At 35.1% G+C, this 19,806-nt stretch overlaps 1 protein-coding gene across 1 annotated transcript; it reads left to right on the top strand.

Moving 5' to 3' along the window:
• The first annotated feature begins 2,351 nt into the window (after positions 1–2,351).
• LOC129268943 (b(0,+)-type amino acid transporter 1-like) lies at positions 2,352–19,503 on the top strand. Its single transcript, XM_064095378.1, has 11 exons — positions 2,352–2,857; positions 4,793–5,041; positions 5,871–5,996; positions 8,222–8,327; positions 9,498–9,542; positions 10,387–10,510; positions 11,769–11,872; positions 12,558–12,654; positions 13,340–13,492; positions 15,902–16,070; positions 17,039–19,503. The coding sequence occupies exons 1-11, from the start codon at positions 2,566–2,568 to the stop codon at positions 17,161–17,163; spliced, it is 1,590 nt and encodes a 529-aa protein (XP_063951448.1). The 5' UTR covers positions 2,352–2,565; the 3' UTR covers positions 17,164–19,503.
• Positions 19,504–19,806: the final 303 nt, after the last annotated feature.

Genomic DNA, 19,806 nt, shown 5'->3' with positions numbered 1-19,806 from the left:
TAAAATGACAACATCGTTATTTCCTCCCTTCAATATCCAGTGATATTGATAGAGTTTTAGTGTGTTTGTGTGTTTATCTGTGTGTATATATATATTATATATATACAGTGCGTATCAAAAAAAAGTTTACACTTTGAAAAAGCCCTGGGAATTAAAAAATATACAACATGTGGGTAATTTTTTCACATATAATCTTAGGTTTAGGTCTCATCTATCCAATGCAAGTAAACGTTTTGACAGAATGTTACACTTGAGTGAGCACTGTCCATTTTTGTAAAGCTCGCAGAAATCTGTTTGCGCAGAAATGCTTGTTTTCTCGCTGTGTCAAGGAGAAAGGGCGAAATCAAATTTACCCTGCGAAACATTTCTCATACAGTACATTTCCCTTACCTTTTTAATCAATAGAAATTAGACAGAAACATTCAAGCATTTTGTAACAAATTTTCCACCCAAATTGAAATTTCAACACTTAGTAAGCACATAGGTCCATAGTAAGCACAACCTTTACCCTTGTGCCAGCTGGATCTGAGGACATAACTAAATCTGAATAAAAGTTTATATCAGACATCTCTAGCATTTTTTCCCTAAGTTTTTATCATTTAAAGTGGGTTTACATTTCATTTTTATTTAATACTTGTTTCTCCACACCTTTTCCAAGCTTTACAATGATTAACAAAATGTTAAAAAAATCTTCAGGATATTACAAATGTATAATTTACAGGATTTTTTTCTAAGTGTAAACTTTTTTTGATACGCACTGTATATATATATATATATATATATATATATATATATATATATATATATATATATATATATTAACCTGAATATTTGGGCGTACTTACATACTTATATGATCTGTGTTTTCAACGAGAACAAGTACTCAGTCATTGCCAACCCATGAACACACTCTCACAAAACTACCCAATGAAGATGTAGTCTCGTTTTCTTTGCAAAAAATTATGGTAAGGAATTGATAACATAAATTCATAATTTTTTTTTTTTTTTTTTGGGGGGGGGTATTCACATACGTGTTAAATCACTTTCAGAGTATTTATCAAGCATTATAAGTTAACCAAATAATAAATCTCGTCCCCATTTGCCCATAATGTCGATACTTGACTGCAAACATTCAGGTCCATGCTGTAGGAATCTTTTCGATCTCGATGCACCATGTCGAACTTTTGAGAGAAAAATGTGTCTACAAAGGGCATGTGATGATTCCAGTTGATAAATATTTGTTGTACTAGTGCGTAGGCCATCACTGTGCATTTATGCCCCAGTCATACCAACGAATACCAAACTGACCGATGGTTTGTCATTCAAAATAAATTTATACTTTTGATCGGATTGTGTGAGTCCGTTTCGCAGGTGTGACTATCGCGATAGCCGTGGGAAACTGAACAGGCATGCCGGGCAGTTTCTTGTTATATCATGATAAGAGGAGGGGGGCAGGGGCAAAGGAGCCGAGCCTTGAGGTCGTATGCTCTTAGGCCTTAGCAAGAAGGACAAGCGATAGGCCTACTTCTGTTCTTAATCGATTTCAGCATTTTTTCAGCTTTTTATTAAAAAGTCTTTTCGATACTTTATCCCCCATAATCGTTTTGAAAGAATGAAGCTATGATACTTTTAAAAATAACTTGTAATTTTTTTACACGTACTGTCTAAAAATACGTTAATCACTTGGGAATCATGGTGTTTTAAAAGAGGATTATGCAGTGGGAGCGTGGCACCAATGATGACGTCCTGAGTTTTTTTTTTTAACAATAGGTAAAGATTCAAAGAAGTCGTTTCTTTTATTCCCTTCATTTTAACTCTTCATTGTTTAATAATTTTCCTCTATTTTTTTTCTATTACCTGTAGATGGTGTGTGGGTGGCCTCCCCGCTCCCTTGTTGCACTGCCCCTCCATGTGACTATTTTCTTTGGTTTATTAACTTTATTTTTGAGGACGCCAGGGTAAAATGATATGTCTCTTCCCCTCAAAGATTGAGAATATTCAATAAAAACACAAAAAACATCAGGGAAAATATCATCTTGATTTAAAAAAAATCTCAGATGAAAACATATCAGTTAAACATTCGCACATGAAACCATCAGACGCAGAATTAGTCGTTTTAGTTATCAATAACCGCAGTTTAATGTTGCTTATCAATAAAACATATCGGCATGTACATATAGATATAAGGGAGTTGTCGGGTTTTCGCTTCTCTTAGAGATAAACAGTGAATTGTATTTTACCTGAGAATGACGAATACTGCTTGGCGCTTGTGCGTGCGTGTGTGCGTGCGAGTGCGTCTGTGTGTTTTTCTCTCCACGTGACCTAACAGTTTAGTTAGTAACGATTTATTTAGATCTCTCAAGTGCTAAGACCATCCAAATGAGTATCCGTTTCTGGTGGTATATACCGATACCGGCTTTTCAGCACGAATCGATCATTACACGGAGATTTTGTTTGTGGATAAAACCTGTTGAAATGGACCGTCTGAAATAACATTTCAAGCACTTAAACGAGAAGAAAATATAAACATTATAGGGTCGATCATTTGTTCATTCTTCTGGAAATATGACGGAATTAAAAGAAAGAAAGAAGGGAGAGATCAATCGTGGCTTCGAATCTGACGAGAATGGACCAACGTCTTACAATGAAAAAGCTATCGAGATCATTGACGGCCCCGACAACGGTGAAGGGGTAAAATTAAAAAGAGAAGTTGGTCTACTTGGAGCATTTGCTTACGTGGTTGGGTCGATGATTGGATCTGGTATATTTGTATCCCCCAAAGGAGTTCTTTCTTCAACAGAGAGCGTTGGGATGAGTCTTGTTATATGGTTTCTATGTGGTATAATTGCACTGTTAGGTAAGTATAATTAGTTAAAGCCAAGGACAAATGAGTCCATCCAACTTAAATTTGATTTGACTAGAAAGAGAAAAAAATCAAACAAGCGTAACACTGAAATTTTCTTCAAAATTGGATGTAAAATGAGAAAGTGAAGACATTTTAAAATTTCGCATAATTTCGCAAAATATAGGCTATCATGATATATAACATGATATAATTATGGTTGGTATGCAAGTTTATTTTATGAAATATGAAAAAGTTTAACTTCCTCCTCATTGTCATGTAAAGCACAAATTTATTCCTCCCTGACAAATAGCACTACCATTGTTTTAACAATTTGTTTTTCAGTCCAGATGGCATATTGTCAAATTTGTAAAAATTGAAGTATTTTGCAATTCAATCAATAAAAAAACAAAAAAATAGTCATCATGGTGATTGCGGGACATCATTGACTCTCTCATTTGCAGATCACTGAGTTGTGCTTATAACTGTTTTGTAAAATATAAGCAAACCTTTATATGTCATAACTCTTTGATGATGTTAACTAATCATGGCGATATATGAAACGCATGCAATTAGTTGAATGTATTCACAAATGTTTTCTGGAACAGTAACTTTGTAATTAGAATAGATATTGCTATAGTCATGACAGTATGCACCTTATGAGTATCATCAAATTCAGTACTCAAAATTAATATTTTAAATGATCATAATCAACAGGCTATTACACTGTAAAAACTGTGGTGTCAAAACTGACACCATGCAGTTGGTGTCTGGAGGACCACACCATGAGATGTTAAAATTACACCCTAAAGATTGAACATAACACCAAATAGTGTAAATGTAACAACCAAATGTGTTGTAATAACACATATGTGTTAAAATAACACTGCCAATTTAACACCGGAGTAAAATAACTGGTGTGGTCCTCTCTGTACACCGGTTAACACCACAATTTTTGCTGTGTAGAATCATTTGAATCATTTACAATTAAGGGACATTTTAAATACATGAAGTTTCTCTCTATATTCCGGAGACTGAAAAATCAATCTGATAGATTTTGGTCCGTGACCAATCCCAAATTGGATCGAAAGTTTCAATGAAATAGGATTGAATTCTAAATCTATCAGATCGAAAACGTCGACCCGACTTTGGATTGGTCCCTGATCGCTATCTATTTTAATCTAAGGAATTTGGAGAGTTTAAATACTCTACTTTTAAAGACTGAATTGGAAATCTTTATATACAAAAGCCAACAAACAATTTTGTTTGCATGCCATCTTTTATGTTGGCGAGAATGAGTTATGTCTTTATGTTGTTACCGACTATGTTTATTCATTGAATTCATTTTATTTGCTAGTCACACATTGTCATAATTCTATCCAAACAAGTAGATGAAAACAAACCTTATCCCAAGGTCACCGTCATCTGTCCGAAAATTAAATATTAACATACATAAAAGTTGGAATGTCAAGGAAGGAAGTTGAAAAGTTAGAAAATACAGATATCAAATCAAATAAAATGTTGAAAATCATCTTGTACTTTTTTTTCTTATTTCCAAAGGGGCCGGGTGCTTATTTATGTTTTGTAGCATTATTCATCATCTAAGTTTGTTTATTTATCTGTTCTTCTTTTTATTGTTCCACTTTTTTTAAATTCAGATTGCTTTCTCGTCCCTCCATCTTCATAATGATCACAATTCACACCTAAGCTGTGTGCACCTAAATAGGTAGCCTAGCTTAGCCGGGTAATAATGATAGCAGGGCCCGCTGGGAGAACAGTTTTCTGAACTGAAGTGGCTACCCTGGGTAAAATACCATTATTATTATTATTCTTATAATTATTATCATTATTATTATTGTTATTATTATTATCATTATTATTATTATTATTATTATTATTATTATTATATTCACACCTATGTTCCCTTGACGCTTCCCTCTCTACCCACAGGCGCTTTGGTGTATACCGAATTGGGTCTGATGCTGCCCAAATCTGGTGCTGAGCACACGTACTTGAACACGACCTTTGGATCATCCATAGCCTTTGTGTACGCATGGGTTAGTATCACCGTTATTCGTCCCGCAGGCATCGCTATCATCTCATTAACCTTTGGTCAGTATATGGTGGCGCCCTTCTACATTGGTGAAGAATGCGGTCCACCTGATATGATTGCGAAGCTTTTAGCCGCATGTTGCATTGGTGAGTAATATGTTTGCTTCCATTAAAGTGTTGAAAGTTTTTTATATATTAATCTCACAGGTAAAACAGAGAAAATAGCAAATATAAATTAAGCATTGTGTTCACCCCAAAGTGACTCTAAGTAGTCTGTAGCAATTTTTCAGTATATAGAGTATCCAATAACCTATAAGCAAATATCTCCCCCAATATAATAAAGGAGCTCCCGTACTGGACGACGGGTGCTTCCACGACGATAAAATTGACGACCGAAACCTGCCGTGCGCATGCGTCAACTCTGCGATTTCGTCAGGATCGGTCCTATAGTTTCACGACTGTTCTTGGCGTTGCGCTGAACGACAAATGGCAATAGAATTTCGATCACGTGATACCTTTTCAATACGTCAACACGAGTATGTGCTACATCATTTGGTTACATCCTACAAATATAAGTACGCAGGCGCTTTTTATAACGCAGACAGTCTTGTCAAAAGCCCTTCAATGACAAAGTATAGCCTTTGCCGAAAATCGGTGAATCAAAACAGCATTGTCGTCCTGAACTCTGGAAAAACAACATAAAATAATTATTTGCAATTTACCACCTGCCGGTGAATGTACTATGTGCTTACCCCACCCTCTTCCATTCTGTCCACTAAGTAGATAATAATATGACTCATTGACGTTTGTTATTGATCATTCGTGTGTTCATGTATTTCCCCGTGCTCTTGCAAATTTCTCTGCTTTGTCATTTATAAATATTCCCATAATTATAATTCGTCTGCCCATGCTACATCTGATCATTTTCATTAGTTTGATATACGTTTTAATTTTTTTTTCTCTCGTTTCTTCTCAGTCTTGCTGGCAATAATCAATTGTTACAGTCTGAAGGTCGCTGCTCGAGTTCAAATCATATTCACAGTGGCTAAACTTCTGGCTCTTGTAGTCATTATAATCCTTGGTTTTGTGGAGATTGGTCAAGGTATGACATAAAAGGCTTACAAGTCACTGGTCTACTTCCCATTGGTTAAATCCATTTAGTCTACTATCTATCGGTCTGATTGCCATTGTGCACACTACACTTATCACGGACACAATCCATGGTCTAATTCCAGGGGCGGATCCAGGATTTTCCAAAAGGGGGCAATTTTTTTCCAAAAAATAACAATCCCCCAAAACAGGTCTTCATTCCCAATTGATGGTGATTTATGTCAGGGGAAATTTGACAAGCAAAAAAAGGAGAGGGGGGTCCTCACTTCAGTCACTTGCGACATATTCCCCTATCGAATATTTGTTATAGCTCTCAATGAGGGGGGGGGGGGGTACGGGCCGGAGGTGCCCCTTCCTGGATCCGCCACTGTCTATTTCTAATTTAGCCTAACACATAGTTCTAATTCCACTGCTTCTACTAATTATTTTTCACTTTGACAAATCTGAAGATTTGGTTCATAGTCAGTTCATCTAACCAAATAGACAAAGTAATGTAGGAACCAAGTGGATATCATTCGAAATGGCTGTAGCCGAACTGGAAATAGGCAAAGAGTTAGATGGGCAGCTAACCAAAAACTGGTTGCCAACCAAAATCAAACACGAAGAAGAAGAGCTATATATTAAAGATCAGTAGGTTAGTAGACGAAATGGCTGTAGGCGGATAAGGATTAGACCATGTGGGATGAGACTAAACGGAAAGAAGACAAGGAGGCCAGTTTAACTTAGACCACGGTCTGACTCTGAGCTAAAATGGGGAGCCATGCAAAAAATGGAAAAAATTATGTTTATATTGTTATATTTCTAATGTTTACTATTTTGATTCATTTTGCTTTCATAACAAAGAAAAATACTAATTCAGTTCTCATTCCCAGACAATTATGAACGATTCGGGTGCCATATGAGTTAATAAATTGAATGTATACTGTAATGGATTTGTGCTCGAATTGGCTCTCCATAGTTAAACCACAACTTTAAACCAAGGTTTGATTTAAACCCGAGCTTAGAATACGGGCCAGTAGTGAGTTTATGCAATACCGAAGTAAATTTTGTTATTTATTTTCAAAGTTCAGTTAACTTGTCCCATATTAATATGCACATGTAGGAATGGTGAATATGACCATCAAAACGCCAGTGTATTTACACTTAAACACAAATGCAACTTAATCAAAAATTTTTGAAAAATATAAAGGGTTGTAGGAACTCCTAAAACCAGTTTTATATTTAACAGATTATTTGCAATAAACAATGAGCCGTTCATTTGACACTGTTTACATAAGTTTTGAACATGGTTTTCTACATTGTATTTACAATGCTTGGAAAGAAAACCTAATCTTTTATGAAGTAGAATATAGATACACACCTGTTACGCCCAAGTTAAAGCAAATATTTTCATCATTATCAAAATGGTCCCTCCTTTTGATCGTATTTTATATACAAAGTTTTTTAAAATAATATTTATGCCTTTAACCACTGGATTTGCATAACATTAAAATTAGTCTATACATTCGAAATGAACAGTCTATTCACAAATAAGAGTTTTTTATATATATTAATTATCTAAATCGCAGTCATGGTAGTGGGCCGATTATTTTGGCAATCCAGGTTCACCTGTTGATTGAATCGTAGACCAACAGTTGAAAGCAACAAATCTTATTTTACCCATTAAAATTATCTTATTCTGCTCATTAAAACAAGCAAGCATCAATATCCTTTTAACGATTAATGCCCCTCCTTTTTACTATTGTCCACGACGTTCTCCTGTTATGTCGAATAGGGTAACGAAGAGATGACGTCACAATTGTTTTTGTATTAAAGCGTTTCGGCGGATCATGATTAAAAAATACGACCCTGATTTGGTGGGAATTGGTCCATTGGGGCCCAAGATGAGGAGGCCGTATAAATACCTATTATATACTTAGCCCATTTAATTCATTGATGCTGTTTGTTTGCAAACAGTTGTATGGGCTAAGGCTAATTTACACTAATTATTCAGCTGTCCCAGGATACGAGATATTTATTTAGCCATACACCTTGGGGGAACATAGGACAAGTCATGGCAATTTGGTATGTGGAGGTTTTTCGTCATGCTCTGCCGAAATAGTCATGAAAATACAGAAATGCACAAAGATAAAATATTGATGACGTCAATCCTAGGTACTCTATAAATATGACGAAGTCGTATAAAAAACAACAACAAAATTGTACCCCTACCAACAGGGAACACCGAATATCTGGACCCAAAGGAATCCTTCAAAGGTTCGGCCTCTAATGTTGCTGCTTATGGACTCGCCTTCTATGCTGGGTTATGGTCCTACGACGGATGGTAAATACAAGAATCTTACCAAATCTATGGCCCTTTATTCTTATCCTTTTAGAAACATGACATTTAAAAAAAAAAACACGTTTTATAAGGACCAGAATATGCATGAAACTTGCAATTCCTCATTATATTGTATGTATAGTGCGAATTTTGATGAATCGCAAACTGTCAAGTTAAAAGAGTTATAAATTGTGACAAAATGTGAAATTCTCGCACGTAACTTTTTAAGGCTGTAGCCAAACAGTGTTCATGAATTATCCCAAAGGTTGACCATTAAATACATAAATTTGGTTACGCCTAGCAAAATGATGTGCCCGTTTATAAAGAAGGAGCATGCTTGAACACCCTTGATTACAATGATGACATTCATTATTTTCTAAGAACTGTACATTACTTAGCCTTGGATCACCCTCGTTAGCTCGTCATTTGTTTATCTCTAGTCCCTCTTCCGATCTCCCCCTCCCCTCCCCCAATGCTTTGTTTTCTTCATTTATTACTTCTATATTCTATGCCTAATGTAAAACTAATTGATTTGTTCCTTGGTCTTTATAGATCAATAGTATTGCATGTCAAAGAGCATGAGATAAGTGAGGATCGAACCCTCAACCCTCTCATCTGTAGAAAGGTTCCTAAACCAATGGGCTTAAATACATTATTTTGTTCATTTATCTATCATTCGGCTATCCACATTCTTTTTCTTCTTTTTTTTACAATTATAGTAAAAAGAATAAATATCTAAACAGCACATAATGCATAATCCTTGGGAGAACAACATTTGCTGATAGAAAGTTCCATCCCACTAGTAGTAAATAAATGAATAATATGAAATAAATCAAAAATGGGAAAAAATATTTTCATATTTTCCTCTAACTATATTAATTATATGTTTTATATCGAGTAAATCTGTCATTCAGATTCAAATTCTCCACAACATTATCAGCTTTGTGATGTTAAAATAAAAGAAATGTGCATGAATCTTGCAAAACACGTGACACAAAATGATGAAATCAATATTCATTTAAAATGCCTAAATGAGTCTCGTATTTCATATTTCGAAATATTGATGTCACGACAAAACCATGTCAGACTTATAATATGATAGTTTTGTTTTCTTTTTCAATCATAGCTCAGTTTGAAGTACTCTAATTTTCCGTTTTGATGTTTTATTTGCAGGAACACGTTGAATTTTGCCGTAGAAGAAATGAAAAGTCCAGAAAAGTAAGTATTTTTTATTGTCATTTCATACCGTATTACTGTGCATGTAGTTCCGCTATTTTTTTTTGTATATGAAATATTATCAACTTTATCAGCTACAAAATATAGACTTGGGCGTTAGCATGTTGAAATAGTGATATTTGACTGTCTATCTGTTGAATCAGCTCCATGTGTGTGAGTACGCCCCTCCGTTTATCATATTTTAAGCCTATCTGCATCACGTATTATAGTTAATTTGTCAAGTAGGATCCGTACAGATCTTGAACTTTGCTTCTCTACAGTTTACATTAAAAAAAGAAAAGATAAAGTGTTATTCGTCGTGTATATTTCGGTATGAGATGGTAAGGATATCAGATAAGCATACTATAAGCGATAATTAATTATATTCAAGTGAATATTAGACAGCTTTGAATTTGTGACGCAACTTTTCTGAAACGCGTTTCGAAAAAAAATGCAATGTTTAAAAAAAGATGTTGTTATGAGCATGCGCAAAACTTTTTTTTACCAAACAATATTTTGACAAAAATGATTATAATACGAGTCACAGAAATTCAGTCGCGAACTGCCTAACAACAGGATTATAACGAATACCTAAAAGCAATAATTATCGATACACAATAAAAAAATGGATGTCACTCTCGTAGTTCATGTCTTTGAAGAATATGACCCAAAAAAAATTGAGACAGATGAATCATGTAGCAAGAAAAAGTCCCAAACCGTACTGTATGTTCGGTTGACAGGAGGAAGTTTCGGAGTGTATTCCTTGACAGAAAAACTACATGTATAATTCAATAAAGTTTGTGTACGTAATCATATAATTTGTTATTTAAATTGTTGTATTTACTAGAACATTACCCCGTGCTATTTTACTGGGTCTACCAGTGACTACAGTAGTCTACCTTCTGACCAACATTGCCTACTTCACAGTCCTCAGTCCAGAACAACTTCTACAGTCAGATGCAGTCGCCGTGGTAAGAAGTTATTCCACTCATCTGAAGAATGGACGTTTTTAGTTCGTTTATTGAATATAAGAATAATCCACGTTCATGACATAAAACTCCATTTTAGTAAAGCAAGAAAAAAAAAAAAGGATTTTTGAATGTCTAAGAAAATTTTGGTCAAGTTGCCATTATTTTTTTTGTATTTTCGGATGGAATTCCGGGACAAACAAGACTCATGACCAATCTGTTCAAGTGGGTTCATATTAGTGGACCATCGATGTAAAAATGCTCAAATTTTACAATGTGAAGAAAATTCCCCACTAGAAGAACATTCCACTCTATGGACTATTCCAGCCGTGTGTATACTATTCACAGTGTGTGCACACATTGGACATTGGTGTGATTCACACTGTCAAATGCACACATTTAACAATATGAAGACAATTTCACCCTATGGACACATCTACAGTGTGTTCACATAGTGTACCATGTGATTCACACTGTTGAAATTTAATAATGTGAAGACAATTCCACACTAACACCTCTACTGTATGTGCTATTCACGGTGTGTTCACGTTGTCGACTATGCTAAAAAGATGTGATTTACACTGTTAAATTGGTAAAAAAAATCAAAATGTGAAGAAAATTCGACACTATAGACACCTCTACAGTGTGTTCACATAGTGGAGGATGTGGTTCATATTTTCAAATTTAAGAGTGTGAAGACAATTTCTCACTGTGGACACCTCTAGAGTGTGTGTATATACTATTCACAGTGTTTGCCTAGAGTGAACTATATGTGAATATGTGATTCACACTGTTGAAATTTCAAATTTATGGTTTCAAAGATGATTTCACATTGTGTTCCATACTGTGATCATACTGTGGGACTCCGTGGAACTTTCAGACAGGGATTGTCATGCTTACACTAAATGGGGTGATTTATAACCAACCTTTTTTTGTACTTCTTTCGTACTCCCATTTGTCTCCGGTCTCTCTTCATTTAAAGAACTGAGCAATGGCACATTGAGAGCATTACATCATTTCATAATTGTCAACTAGGGCAAAAATCATTTATAAGAAGGTTCCACGTTATTATGAAACTGTCGTATTCTGTTTTTTTTTCTGTTTTTTTTTGGAGGGGGGAAATAGCTCAGCTAAATTTTCGGTATGATATACTTGTAATGTGTATTATTTGATGATAACCATGTCGAGTTATTTAGATTCATACACATGATCTGCAAATAATATTAAATTAATTTCAGTTTTGTTAATTTTATTCTGACAGACATTTGCTCTCCAGACTATGGGTCCTGCCTATTGGTTAATCCCAATAGCTGTTGCTATGTCAACGTTTGGAGCGGCTAATGGCGTATCTTTTATCGCTTCAAGGTGGGGCAATTTTCGGTATACTTCATAATCATGACATAAAATGAAAAAAAAAAACCCACATAAACCAAAACAGAAATACAAATCGTAAAGGAAACAACCACCATAGCATCAAAGCACTATGCAGTTTGTCTTTATTCAGTAATAATCGCGTTTTTACATAAAGTATCCATTAACTGAGATTTTTTAAATTGATTCTTATTTTTGGCTGTTGTGTCGAATGGTCGTGATGTAATGGTTATTGTCGCTTTGTTTAATCAGTGGGCCATGTGCTCGACATTCGACGCAATAACGTTTTTTAAATAAAAAAAAACTTCACTTTGCTACTCTCCACACGGGGAATAAATGGTAACCTGTAAGGATGAGAACATTGATATTGTTGGCTTAGCAATCTGAGAGACAGGACCGCTCATTGCTTGAATATTCCACAAGGAGGCAGAGCGGAGATTTTCTGAATATTATGTCACCCTATATGGCCACCCCATCAAGTCTGCACATTCAAAGGGGGTGGGGGCACACGTTTGTTTTAACGGCATTTTTACATTACATATTTTACTTGTGCCTCTCAAAGGGGGGGGGGGGCACGGGCCGGCTTTGCCCCCCCCCCTGGATCCGCCAGTGAATGTGGACATGGTGAAAAATATCTCAAGAACTTTGAATATTTTTCATTCAAATTTTGATACAATAGGTTAGCCTACTCGGTGGCACAAGAAGGTCATTTTCCCCAGGTATTATCAATGGCACAGCACAAGAGGGTAACGCCTGTTGTTTCCTTGATTGTTGTGGTGAGTCAAATAGCATTTATTAATCATCATGCAGCTTTTATTTAATCACAGTCATATGGGAAACTACTTTATTCACATCTACTTAAACACAAAACACAGCAAGAATATCGTACATAAACATTAGAAAACGTTACAGTCGATACATAGTAAACCAGACAATAATGATAAAAGAAAGAAAAAGTATAAAAGTTAAGTGAATATAGTAACAAGAATTTTAATCTGCAATATTACAGTATCATAAATCGTGCACCATTATTAATTGAATTGCACTTTAGTTGGTATAAATGAGAGCAAAGGTTATTTCAAAATTTTAAGAGGAATAAGATGATTTTATAGCTTTTTATTTTTTTTTCATTCATTTCATTCACTAGAATTGCTATAATTGTCTTTTGGTCACATCCGAAATATTTGCTTTTTTCTTCTCCTCTAAATATCGCATACAATAACGTATCATGAGGAATGAGTTGAGTGGTTTAAAAAAAAAACGGACTCAGATTTTCAGAATAAGTTTGTTGAACGAGATGACATCTGTCCAACACATTTGTTATATTGAGTGTGGGGAAGAGCCCCTCAGATGATATTCCTATTTTGAAGGGCCTATGCCATTATCGATTTACTTTCGTGATCTACTTTTCTTCTCTTCCGATTTCAATGTCAATTTCAATTAATTTGTCTTCCTATTCAGTCTGTGATCGCACTGATTCTCCTGTTTGTGTCGAACAATTTGGATAGTTTGTTAAATTATTTCAGCTTTGCTTCGTGGTTTTTCTATGGTATCACCGCATTCACCTTCCTCTATCTCAGATATAAACATCCCGATTGGAAGAGGCCATACAGGGTAAGATTGTAAAAATACTTTTGTAAATTGTAAATGTTTTAAAAAGTTATATCACAACGTTATATCCGACAAGTCCCATTTTATCCGACATTTACCATAGTAACAGTGCTTCTCAGCCAATCACAATAAAAGAAAGTTGTCGGGTCTGACAAATTGATGGACAAAAATGTTAATGACACTCTCAAGGGTTCGACTCTCGAACCCCTGCGTCAATTTGTAATTTCCCCATATAGCTTGGATTACAGGCGCCGCACACCATATTAACCATTTTTCGTCACATATAATTTTACTCAAGTTGATTGGATTTAAGCGCTATGTGCCGAATGGGAAAGCGCATTTATAATTTTTATATATATACTAATCATACAACTACTCCTCGTCGTCGTCGTCCTCCTCCTCCTCCTCCTATTACTACTACTACTACTACTACTACTACTACTACTACTACTACTACTACTACTACTACTACTACTACTACTACTACTACTACTACTACTACCACTACTACCACTACTACCACTACTACTACTACTACTACTACTACTATTACTACTACTTCTCCTACTACTACTACTACTACTACTACTACTACTACTACTACTACTACTACTACTACTTCTACTACTACTACTACTACTACTACTACTCCTACTACTCCTACTACTACTACTTCTACTACTACTACTACTACTACTACTACTACTACTACTACTACTATTACTACTACTCCTACTATACAATTTCTACTACTATACTACTACTACTAGTACTACTACTACTACTATTACTACTACTCCTACTACTCTACTATTACTACTACTACTACTACTACTACTACTACTACTACTTCTACTTCTACTATACTACTACTACTACTCCTACTACTACTCCTACTACTCCTACTACTCATAGTACTACTACTACTACTACTACTACTACTACCACTACTACTACTACTACTACTACTACTACTACTACTACTACTACTACTACTACTATTACTACTACTTATACTACTACTACTTCTACTACTACTACAACAACTACTACTACTACTACTTCTACTACTACTACTCCTACTACTCCTACTACTCCTACTACTCCTACTACTACTACTACTACTATTACTACTACTACTATACAATTACTACTACTACTACTTCTACTACTACTACTACTACTACTACTACTACTACTACTATTACTACTACTACTATACAATTACTACTACTACTACTTCTACTACTACTACTACTACTACTACTACTACTACTACTTCTTCTATTACTACTACTCCTACTACTCTACTATTACTACTACTACTACTACTACTACTACTAATTATACTACTACTATACTACTACTACTACTACTCCTACTACTCCTACTACTCCTACTACTCATAGTACTACTACTACTACTACTACTACTACTACCACTACTACTACTACTACTACTACTACTACTACTACTACTACTACTACTATTACTACTACTTATACTACTACTACTACTACTACTACTACAACAACTACTACTACTACTACTTCTACTACTACTACTCCTACTACTCCTACTACTCCTACTACTCCTACTACTCCTACTACTCCTACTACTACTACTACTACTATTACTACTACTACTATACAATTACTACTACTACTACTTCTACTACTACTACTACTACTACTTCTACTACTACTACTATTACTACTACTACTATACAATTACTACTACTACTACTTCTACTACTACTACTACTACTACTACTACTACTACTACTACTTCTATTACTACTACTCCTACTACTCTACTATTACTACTACTACTACTACTACTACTAATTATACTACTACTATACTACTACTACTACTACTCCTACTACTCCTACTACTCATACTACTCATACTACTACTACTACTACTACTACTACTATTACTACTACTCCTACTACTCTACTATTACTACTACTACTACTACTGCTGCTGCTGCTGCTGATGCTGCCGATTCCGTTTTTATTTATTTTCGTATAAGCACAACAATAAGATATGAATTTACAGTAGAAAAGATCAATGAAAATGCAGCGTTCATTGCATAATGAATTCTGTTTTACAATTGAATCATTTTGTTACCACTTTATTGTACTAAAATAATAATCCATGACAGTATCAACACTTAAAAAGTGGTATTCCCGTTTCCAAGTAAAACAGTAATCAAATTCTGTGAAAGATTCTAGAAAACACCTTGATGTACCAGGATTCGAATATCACCTTTTTAACATTTTGAACACAGAAATAGTAGTTTAAAGTACATTACCCAATCGTATGACTTTTAACAATCAAGTAAAACAGAAGAACGTTCTAAGTTGTTTTATTAGTTACACATCGTTTCTTTCCTTGTGCTTTCCAGGTACATTGGTTAGTAGCAGTTTTCCTCCTAATCGCTTCTCTATATTTCATCATCGCACCTATCATCAGCGACCCCGCCCTCGAGTTTCTCTTCGCTGCTATCTTCATGGTTGGTGGATTGATTTTCTGGATACCTTTCATTCACTACGGATATCAACCAAAATTCATGGGTAGGTAGATTCACCACACGATTTTATAAACTGAAATTCAGGTAGCTACTTTTCAGTCAAAACTATCAAGCAAGTTATAGTTCAAGGTTGACTTCAAATGTCAACCAAGGAATAACGAGTTTTCGCACCGCCACGATGAACAAATTCTAGAACACATTGCCCGTTAAATCGCAATGAACAGCTGAGAGGTCTTTGTCGAAAATTGGTGAACCGGAACAGCAGATCATTGTTAGTCTCAACAATTGTAAATATGTCGTTGTCCAGAGTTCATCAGGACGAAACTGCTTTTTGATTGACCAAATTTCGACAAAGATCTCATTGTCATGAAGGGCATTTGACAATATATTCTCTATGTTCCCGAATCCGTGGCAACGAAAACTTCCTATTAAGGCTAGATACGACGTCACTTATTACTTGAAATGTTCTAGAACTCCCATTGAAGGTCTTTGATAATCACAAAGCATTGTTTGTTAATGAGTTCCTTTAACAGATACCAGCCAAAGCAGATTTATTTTTCATAATGTGGATCGAGGGCCTAGAGCCATATTCTCTGATGGGGGGGGGGGGGGCAAAAGATGGACAAATTAGAATTTTCAAGGCACGCTATAAGTGTGCCGAAAAATTGACAATTTTGTATGGTTATTAGTCTTTTATGACAACGGTTTCACAGTTTTTTCAAAATATATTTGCGTTGCATATTATTTTACTTTCAATTTTTCAAAGTTATTTGAGAGCAATCGATATGTTTTCCCCTCCCTGTATTTTCATGGGGTGGGGACGCCTCTGTTGTGGATATTTATTAGCCAACATTTTTAGTTCAGTAAATGGGTTGTGATTTTGTTTCATCAATTGCAGATACGTTAATGGATTGGTACTAATATAATTCAATCCACGGGATTGATGAGTTGGTACTTTCATATTTTACGATGGTTGCTAAAGTCAAATGACATTACTTTCATACATTGCAGAACATTTCACAACCTACTGTCAGCTGTTTTTCGAACTTATTCCGACATACAACACGGAATTGAAGGATCAGTCGACCAAGAACGACGGCACCGCGTTTAATGAAGATGGAGCCAGCTCAGAATAATGTATTATACTAATGATAACACGGTTCATATAGCCAAATAGAACGGATGGAGTCCTTATAATAGAGAAGGGTCTATCGGTTCATATCGATACTGAAAATATTTGTCATATTGACACAGGCCCATCAATAATTAGGCGAAGTGGTCCTCGGACGAATGCCAGTTAGCTTGAGTGGCAATTGACCCCACTGCTCATTGCTATACAGACCACGAGTGATGGACAGATTACATAATGTTAATTTGTGATAGATTAATCTTTGTATGGACCAGAATTTGATAAACATTCCTGCATAAAATGATAGCTGTTGATGTGAAAGTCTTAAACTTAGCTTGAAATTAACTCTTGGTGGTCAAGTTAGAATTGGCCATTCCGAAAATGTGTCACCATCATGGATTGTGCTAAAATTATACGAGACCCCAGAAAAAAGTCAACAAAACTTGTATACACTGTATATTTATATATATCTAGTTAATATTCCCGGGCCAGACAATTATTTATGATTCGAAATTGTGTTCATATAATTTTTTTTATGTAATATCTACTGTTAGAGATTTGTCTCGCATGGTTATCCGGAGTTAAATGACAGCTTTCGATGAGGAGTTAAAAATAAGGGCATGAAACAGATTGCTCTGATCAGTCCCCATCAAAGAAATTTTACAAAATCATAATTATCTTGAAAAATGTGGAACTTGGGAAACTTGTGAAAACAAACCTTATGTCTAAAACATGTCATCAATGCATTCCATATTATGAATAAGTGTATATATTGTATTTTAAACATTACATTTGCTAGTCACTCTTCTATTACATTCCAAATTTATGTATGTTGAATTTCAACGGACCTGTTTTGGTTTTTCATATAGATATATTCTGCTTCTTCCCGGCGGGTGTTTCATAAAGTTGTTCGTATCTATATAGTACGCATGACCACACTAACCATGCTCTCAGGTGACCTATTCCCCGTTTCATAAAGAGATACAACTATTGTAACTGTCAGTATGGTAACTACCATGGTAACATGACACAGTAATCAATTACAATCAAGGTTTTCATGGAAGTTAGAATAATGACAAATTTACAATAGTTGAAGGTTTTTATGGAACGGACCCCGGTTCTTGTGCCAAATGAAATACACAAATTACTGGTGGTTCATCAAGGTGGAAGTCAATTACCTTTAGACCTTATCCTAACCAAAATTTGACAAAATACACTTAGAAGCTTCAAAGATTGGATGATTTCGACTTTAGCTGCTTGGGGTCTGTCAGATTTAACAAGATAATGCCTTCTTGTCCCCTGATAATAAATGTAATAGTAATAAGGAATTTGTAAAGCGCCCCTATTAAGAGTAATTGCTCAAGGCGCTCTTATATTACCCGGCTAAACTCGGCTACATGATTCCGGTGCGAACAGTTTTTTGAGAAATTGCTTCCTGCCGGTTATCTCAACTGGGATGAGTACAGTGCATTGTGGATAGATTTCTTGCTGAACAAAATTACGCCGTGGCTGAGATTCGAACCCACGACCCTCGGTTTCAATTAAGTCCGGAGACTATTCCACTATAGAGTCGTATGTAAGTTACAAATAGCTGAATGAAACATCCCTGGTTGCCTAATCGTGTTAATAACAAGCTATTACATGACCCAATTATCAACAAAAGATTAATTAATCAAAATCGAATGTGGATACCGGTATATACTTGTTGCTATCTGGAAAGCTTTTTGATAGCTTCGGACATCATTTACCTAAAAGGATATGAGTGAAATATATATTTTTTTAGTAGTAAACGGAAATTAGAATTGTATAGACTTCTTTCTCCCTATCTTTCTTCGACTTCTCTTCTATCCGAGTTTCTTTCTTTGCTAATCATCACTTTCTCTCAACCCTTTTTCTATCCATTTCCTCTCTCTTTAGATCGTTAATACTTTTCATTTATCTGTAATACCTTAACTGAAGTACGTGCAATAAATATCTTCGTGAGTATATGAGATGTTGCCTTTCCGTCTAAGTAAGTAGCAATAAACACCCATGGTCATTTCCCCCCCTCTTCTTTAACTTCCCATCGTTGTTGACTTGATTGTTTTATTGTTGGATAAATAGTTAAGAAGTTAAACACTGCATTTGTATTCCACTGCCCTGCAAAAGTTAAAAAAAAAACTGATTGTTTTCTTTCTCATATCAATAACAAAATCAAATAGACGGTATAATCTTTGCCATTGATCCTCTATGCCTGAATGCAACTGAAACATTGTAGTATATAAGATGTCAAATAAAATGTGTATATAGTGTAATCATATTTTGACTTGTGAAGATTTATTAAATACCTCTTATCAATACATGACAATCATGATTTGTTGAAGTATTTTGTCCCATTGGTACAATGCTTTATCAATGGCGTATCTTTAAAAGGGTTTATTTCCAATTAGTCTAATGCCAATTCGTCCAATTACCAACTCGTATATTATTATTTGGTCTACCATCAGTACGTACACTATCCACATGGTCTGGATTGCCATCGCATCCACTCACAATATTGTCAAATAACTGGTTGGTCCAATAACCATTTAGTCCATTTGGTCTAATTGGGCGAAATGAATGAAACGAAATGGTCATAGATGAACTGTCGATCAGGCGAAGTGATTATTGG

Source organism: Lytechinus pictus, chromosome 2, assembly GCF_037042905.1.
Source record: "Lytechinus pictus isolate F3 Inbred chromosome 2, Lp3.0, whole genome shotgun sequence".
Classification (NCBI taxonomy): Eukaryota; Metazoa; Echinodermata; class Echinoidea; order Temnopleuroida; family Toxopneustidae; genus Lytechinus; species Lytechinus pictus.
This window is presented reverse-complemented; position numbering and strand designations above follow the sequence as displayed.

Coding starts and splice junctions, on each gene's coding strand:
- LOC129268943 (XM_064095378.1), top strand. CDS start 2,566: ATGACGGAATTAAAAGAAAGAAAGAAGGGAGAGATCAATCGTGGCTTC. Junction 8,328..9,497: donor TTATGGTCCTACGACGGATG/GTAAATACAAGA, acceptor TTTTATTTGCAG/GAACACGTTGAATTTTGCCG. Junction 10,511..11,768: donor AGTCAGATGCAGTCGCCGTG/GTAAGAAGTTAT, acceptor TTATTCTGACAG/ACATTTGCTCTCCAGACTAT.